Raw genomic sequence first — 7,680 nt, forward strand, 5'->3', positions numbered from 1 at the left:
GTAACGTTGAAATAAATGGTAAGTTGTGTATTACTTCATGATGTTATGATAAATGATGAATTATATGCTAAAATATATTTTATGTCTGAGTGTGATATTCTGAGTAAGTCCACGCCGTCAATGAATTTATGTTCATTAGATGTCTTACTCTCTCTGCTGTATTGTCTTTGTTTGTATATGTTTGCCTATGCAGATGTCCAACAGCAACCACCACGTTCGAGGTTATCACTTCACGATGTCCCCGATGGGACAATGGGATAGTGATGGACACAGATACACATACACAGGCCCCTGCGGTCTGACGTTGCACATGGTGTGCAATGGGTCATCGATGATGATCCCTCAACCTGACACCTACATTGATGCTTCCTTCACGTTGCCGCCAAGGAGGCTGAGGACTCTAGAGGATGGACTCTGATACTCGCCAGTCAGGAATAATGGCGCTGCTCCCTCCCACGGTCGGAGGACGTGGTCGGATTGTTTGGGTGCTCCGTCATCCAGTAGAGCCACGAGGAGCCGGGTTCTTGGAGGAGGTCCTTGGAAGAAGGCTTCGGTTTTGAGAATGTCATCCCCTCCGAATTATGTCGTTGGGTTATGGCATAACGAAGTGGAGGAAGAGGAGGAGGAGGAGGAGGACGAGGTTGTTGAGCTCGTAAATGTAGAGAGCTCGGTGGAGGTGATCAACCTCGTATTTGACTCAAAAGAGGAGGAGGACCCGAGTGAGGGGTCCAGCATTCCTGGAATCTTCTGAGTCAGCTTGTGGGCTCGTCGATGTCCCCTTTTTGTTTTGATGGGGGCTGTGTTTCTTTTTGATTTTTTTATATGTTAGCGGCGATGTAGTTTCCGCCTTGTTGACTTAGTTTGTACGAACTAATTCTGACTTAACCGATTATATGCGTTATGTTATTCAGGAAATTGTGAATCAGGTTAAGTTATCATTCGATAACGATAAGTTGATTTTCCGCATTCGAGTTACTTAAAGTGATGTCCCGGAAAAGGAAGGTTTTAAAAGGATATCACCAATTCAAAAAAAAAATTTACCCATTTTTCCGCAATGTTTTTAAGAAGTATTTTTCGGGGCGTTACAGGAGATATCATATATATTTCTCGAATGTCCTGTTCTAATTTTACATTGTGTTTCAAATTTTTCTTCATAATAATTATTTAATATAAAATATTCAACATCATCTCATTTGTTAATAATTCTACATAACAATAAAATACATATAAATCATATTTTATGAGGTAACCTACATAACATTTTTATTAATAAATTATCCTGATATTTTTAATTAAATTTATGCAAAATACATTACCACTCGTGCGAATACACAAGTATCTTACTAGTACCTCTTAAAAGGCAGTACAAATATTAGGATCTCTTTCTCCTTAAGTCTCTACTTTGCTCATAGTATATCCGTTATCTTCACGAGATTTAGATAGTTTCGAATAGATTCATCCTTTATATTAAGATTATATTTTGGATTAGTGATGGTTTATCTTGGAATAACCCTAGACTTATGACCAATATAATGGAACATGTTATACATTATCATAATCTTTTAGGCTTTGTTTGGGAGTGAGGTTTTAGAGGGGGGAATGGATGGCTTTGGAAAGCCTTCCCCTTGTTTGAGAGTTGGACGAAGGAAAAGGGAATATTTTGAAGGGTTTCTCAAACCTTTCATATGTCTATTTTTAAAATTTCCCACCAATTTGGAGTATTTTTAGTAATATTATATAATTATATATTATTATCCATTACTCATTGTTAATTACATTTTTAAAGAAAAAATAACAAATATTCTTACATTATTATTATTAGTTTATTTTTTCTGATCTAAATTTCATACTCCCAAGTAAATGAGAGGATTTCCTTCCTTTTCTTTTTCCTTCATCCCCTTCCTAACCATTTGATCTCTCCTTTCCTTCCTAACTCTCAAATAAAGCATTAGGATTATAGACAATCCATATATGATGTGATATTTAATGTCATAAATATGTGCTATTTTGGTTGTCTTGTGTCTGCCTAACAATAGTATGATGTGGGAGCATGGAAGGCATTCCGGTTTTGAGACCAAAATCCTACCTTAATTTTATATTCTTACATTTCTTACCACATTTTTTATCACCAGTTAGTGTTATGGGAACATCATATATTAATAAACTAGATCCTCCATCCTCCAAGAATATTCTTGTTTATATTCCAACAAATAATATAAAAAAATTATTTTATTTTATTTTTATTTTTAATTATATGACAATTTTTAATTAGATTGGAACACAATAAAATATAAAAGTAGGACATGTAATTTTCATTAAACAGAATTTAGACTTAGGGGCACTAAGAACCATAAAAATGAGAATATAACATTAACGCCCTCAATAAAACAATACTGTAAACTAAAAAACAAAAGAATCTACCTGTGTAGTAATGTCTTTTTTAGTTTACAGTATTCTATAGAGGATGCATGAGAGAATACTAATTAGTTATATGATGATGGGTAATGGCTGTAGTACTAGTAGTAGTGTGGAAGGGAGGTCTCCAAGCAGAAGCAGTGAGCAAGCAAAGGTCTTTCCAACCAAGTTTAAGGATACCATTGTCCTCCACAAGGGTATATCCCTCAGATGGGAACATGCCAAGGAGTAAACTGGCTTGAGTGGCAGCATTACCAGATAGTGAGATACCTCTAAACCCACACTGCTGAAGCTTTTCTCTCCAGTTATGGAACTTAAGGTCTCCTGTCCTAGATGGGCCCCCAACTGCAAGAACATTACGAATCTCTTTGGACAATAGTTGCTGTTCCACCACATGTCTCTCCTCACTTTCCTCACCATAGCTTGACCCAAGAGAATCGAATAGTGCTGAGTAGTAGTGTATTGCTTCCACAAACCTTCCCAGGAAGGATCCTGCGTTGCTCAGGTCCTGCTCTACCACCGTCACCACTTTCGGTGCCAGCCTGCATCCAATCCAAATATATATAGTCACATACAACAATTACCAATTAGTAGTAACAAGAAGGAGACAGACCAGAACCAAAAATGTAGATGTTATGTTTGATTAAGAATGAGTTAGGTTGTAGAATCAAATAAGAATAAGAATGATGTTTATTATTGTGAAAGAAAAATATAGATATTGTTCTTATTTTGTGAAGATTTATAATAAATTATAAAATAATGTATGAGACCTAAATAAAAATGAAGTTAATATTTGTTGATTGAGATGTTCTTATAAAAGAAATTAACCATACCCATATATTTCAAAGCTACTCCATGTTTACTCGTAATAATGGTTTCCTTATTTTCATTAGAAAGGAAGAAAAAAACTGTACTGAAAGTCCAATGTATATTACTATATAATTACCAATATAATTGAATTTTGGTCTTCTACTAATACGCTTACTACTTAAAGAATGTAAAGCCATACAACCAATATCTTAAAAACAAAACAAAAAGTATTCAATACTTTCACTATATAGTTATGGGAGGAATAATGGTCTAAAGTAAAAGTAATAGTAAGGATTTGTTAACGAATGCCCTAAAAGAGTAGTTCAGTGATATAGAAATAACAATTATTTGTGAAGAAACTAAATACAATGCTTTCCATATATTAAATTCACAGCTTCCCCAACAAACTTGTTTTTCTTGATTCCTTAGTTAACATGCTTCAAATAGTAATCAACCGTACAAATCTTTCTTTCTAAACTACTCCATATTACATGCATTACAGAGTAATTCATAGCAAGTCATAATCATTCCTGTTTCCCAATTCTCCTTAGAAAACAAAAAGGCAGACATAAAAAGATGGTGTACTAAAAGTGAAAAAAAACTACAAATAAAGAGCTTTTGGAATTCTTTCACAAAAAGTATATGTACTCACTAGATCAGGTTATAAGTAGTGTAAGTAAACTATAAAAGCATATATAGAAGAAGAAGAGTAAGCTAAAAAAGAATAAGAGTTGCTACCTCTGCAAAAGCCATAAGGTATTGGTATCAGAGCCTGTGACATCGTAGAGGGAATGTTGCAACCAATGAACAGCAACAGCTTCTGTTTTACTAACATTGAGTCTTTCAGGGTCAAGGTTCCCAACCTTATCAGCCACAGGAGAGAACTCAAAAGGAAGACCAAGTTTATTAGCAAAGTCAGATAAACGTTTCCCTGTTGCCTCAAGTGCTTCCATTGAAGTGCCAAGCCCAGTGAGTCTAACATAAGGGGGTCCACCAGGTCTTGAAGCTAGAATGTGAAACAATCCTGGCCATTGAAGCCCTTGCATTATGTCTAGATCTATTATGTGTACCCTATCCTCTCTCTCAAATGCTTCTTGTATTGCTTGGTTGGCTGTGAAATGAGAGAACTTGACGAATGGACTGATCCCGTTGAAGACTTGGTATGCTGATGCTACCTTGTGAGTAGTGTGGGATACTATTGTTGAAGGCAAGGTTGCATATATTCCTAAGCATGAACTTACTAGCCTTGCTGATATGGCTTCTGAGAAATAAGCTGCAACTCGCTGCGCTGATGTACCGAATGGTGTTGATAGCTGGGAAATCTCAAGCAGCATCTTGTTAGCATCTTCAAGATTCTCAGATGAAACTGCTTCTGCACATTGAAGCAGCAAAGTTAGCAGGTGCAAGCCCTCTTCGTCTTTCTTCTGTTGCCGCATCTCTTCTTTTTTCTTTCTTGTTGTGTCTGGTGCAGTAGTAGCAACAGTATCACAACATTCCTCTTGATGACTACTGATATCATGATGAGTTGGTGGTAAAGGAGTAGGAACCACTGAAGAAGTTCCGTCATGGGTGATTGGAAGCACAACCCAATTGGACAACATCTGATTCATAACTACAGGAGCAGCAGCACCTGATGAATCTGGTGGGAAATTATTATCAGGTATAACATTAACAGTAGTGGTAGTTGAGGGTAATAAGGGCCTTTGGTTTTGGTTCAAAACCACACCCACTTCGGTAGTATTGTTTTTTCCAACTTCTGCAGAGTTGGATGAGTCGTTGTTGTCATGAGAGGTGAGAAGACGCAGCCTGTATTCAAGAACAACAGCGAGGTTGGGGTTGCAAGGGTATATAATCTCTCTAACGTTGTTGATGAGTTGAGGAATGGAAACACTGTTGGAGCTATGGATAAGATCCTTCAATATACCATCGATCCAAGCAGTAGCTGCTGAGTTGTTGTTGTTGTTATTGTCTTCCATGGAAGGAGAAGCAACCACCTCAACATTAGCACCAATACTAGTACTACTATTGTGATGATGATTTCTTTGTTGAGATGCAGGAAATAGGGGCAAACCCGAGAATCCACACACTTGAGGTGATGTAAGTTGATTCTGACTAATGTGATAGTTTGGATCGATGGTCGTAGAAGAAGAAGAAGAGGGTAGAAGCATAGTGGAGTAGTTGGGAGTAGTGGGGTTTGGAACAACAGCGACGTTATTATCTACTCTTGAAGAAGAACTAGTTTTATAATGATAGTTGTTATTAAAACTAGTTGCTTTTTCTACAGATGGAGATAAAGAAGAACATTTTAGTAGTGATGATGACATGTTATCGTTGTTGCTTCGACGAGGAAACCTATTACCATGTGGGTGTGGCAACATGGTATGAGTAGGTTCCATCTCAGAAGCCATTCTCTTTCTCACAACCATTTTCCTTTGTCCAGAATGAGAATGCTGTAGCTGCTGATGAGTGTGAGTGTGAGTGTGAGTGTGAGTGTGCTCTTCACTGCTGAATTTAGTAGAGTTATTAGAGGCACTAGTCAAAGGACTACCACCATTGTTGTTATTGCCATCTTCACTATTATTCATTTTATGGAGAAGCCCAAGAATGAGATAGAGGGAGTGATAGGTAATAATAGGTTCAGCTTTTTGAATTTGTTATGTACTTTTTGATCTTCTCTATATCAAACACTTAACGGAGGTAGCTAAACACATCCCATCGAAGCCATGTTATGTGTATTTTCAATTAGGAGCATGTAACCAAACAGATAACGGTGTGAAGATTGGGACAGTGGCTATAGGATTCCCTTCTTTATCACGGTTCTCTATGCCACTTGCCTTTTGGATGCTTCTCAATATCAATCTTCAATCTAATGCAAAGGGAGAGATGGGTTTGTTGGGATGAAGATAATTTATCCCATATCCTCAACCTTGTTCTGTCCAATAGTATAGTATCATATATGTATTAAAATATTTATTTTGATATGTCTTTTTATTTTTCTCATTGAAATAAAATAGAATATTATATGACATCATATTATTAGATAAGAAATCAAATTAGAATAACTTATCTTCATCCTTGTTGGGGCGAGGAGAGACCACACTGTTTATTGGCAATTTGTTTTTCGTCTTCGTGTATTTTGATTTTATTTATGTGTTGCAAATGCTTACCATTTTACTAGTACTATTTTTGAAATGAAATCGAGGGGCTACTTATTTCCATATAATAGGAGGCACTAGGTACTGTTTGTTGTCGGAAATTATACATTGGAAAACCAACACTTATTTATTTATATATATGTATAATGTATGTGTGGTTTTGGTTGTTTTCCACGAATTTTGACACTTAATTAACTTTCTATTAACTTTAGTAGAATGTGTTAGTATTTTGACACTTTTTATCAAATCATTATTTTTAGAATAAAGTCTTCCGATTATCTAATAAAAATATAAAACATGGAATGGACCAAAAAACTATTTTAAAAATAATTTTATAATTTGAAGAAAATCCATTGGGTGAAAAATTGTGTTTTAAGTGATAGAAATGACGCAGCGAGCGAGGAGAAGGAGCTGCCAGACCTATGTGTATGAATCGTAGCGTTTGACATTTTGCTTTCAACTGCGGCATCACCAACCAGCTTTTTCCTCTTGACTTCATACGTGATTTTGCATTTTTTATTATATAATTTGGTGGGATTAGCAAACTTTGTCAAACCAAACAGTGCATCGGACACAAAACTAAAAAGTTGGCACCAAAATCAATGACGAAAAGAAAGGTGAGATACTAACAGCACATTTTACCACACAATAAAAGGTGAAAGATTTTGAAAAAAGAACACAGGTGTTTGATTGAAGAGAGTTAAAAGCTAAAGGTCTTTAGAGCGGTTCAGTACATTCATACGGGAAGGAGATAATTTGTCTTCATATTTCACTCTTTATCTTGAATCAATCGTATTATTGACACATAAATAGAAGAAAAAAATTAAAATAAAAAATAACATTTTGATTAGCAATAACAAATGAGACATATTTAGAAAATGTGGTATGTGTTCCATTTCTATTGCTGATCTATAATACCAGGGTGACACGTTGGTTTAGTCAGAGAAAGTTATAGCACGTGAGAGACAGACACCCAAAAGCGGCCAATTTCTTCTTATCAAGTCTTTGTCATATTTCTCTCGGCATTTTCTTTTTCACCGCAATTACGAATTACTCCACTGATAAATCGCTGTGCCAAACTCTGATCATGTCTTCTCAATTATTCCTTTAATGTTTGCAATCATATTTGTCCACTTTAAAGACTATAATTTTAGACCGATAATTAGAGCTGGATCACCTAAACATATCATTAGTTTGTTCCACATGTTGGAGTTTCTTCATGTTCACAAGTCTTACATTATCTATATTAAAACTATATATTTGACTCAAATTCCTTAACATTACTTGCACAAATATAAAT

General features: G+C 35.7%; 1 protein-coding gene and 1 long non-coding RNA gene across 2 annotated transcripts in view; one reads left to right on the plus strand and one right to left on the minus strand.

The window, feature by feature from the left end:
• LOC109361227 overlaps positions 1–5,410 on the plus strand; it is a 13,392-nt gene extending 7,982 nt beyond the window's left edge. The window contains exon 3 of the long non-coding RNA XR_002109278.1: positions 5,328–5,410. This is a non-coding gene — a long non-coding RNA (uncharacterized LOC109361227). The remainder of the gene's footprint in view (positions 1–5,327) is intronic.
• LOC109361226 (protein SCARECROW-like) lies at positions 2,351–5,867 on the minus strand. The gene is made up of 2 exons (XM_019606610.1): positions 3,964–5,867; positions 2,351–2,957 (listed from the first exon to the last, which is right to left on the minus strand). Exons 1-2 carry the CDS (start codon positions 5,808–5,810, stop codon positions 2,480–2,482), a joined length of 2,325 nt encoding a protein of 774 aa, XP_019462155.1. The 5' UTR covers positions 5,811–5,867; the 3' UTR covers positions 2,351–2,479.

This window comes from Lupinus angustifolius, chromosome LG11, assembly GCF_001865875.1.
Source record: "Lupinus angustifolius cultivar Tanjil chromosome LG11, LupAngTanjil_v1.0, whole genome shotgun sequence".
In the NCBI taxonomy this organism is placed as follows: Eukaryota; Viridiplantae; Streptophyta; class Magnoliopsida; order Fabales; family Fabaceae; genus Lupinus; species Lupinus angustifolius.

Excerpts from the sequence above, each read along its gene's own strand:
- LOC109361226 (XM_019606610.1), bottom strand. The coding sequence starts at position 5,810 with ATGAATAATAGTGAAGATGGCAATAACAACAATGGTGGTAGTCCTTTG. Across the intron at positions 2,958-3,963 it reads ACCTTATGGCTTTTGCAGAG|GCTGGCACCGAAAGTGGTGA; the intron begins GTAGCAACTCTT and ends GATTGGATGCAG.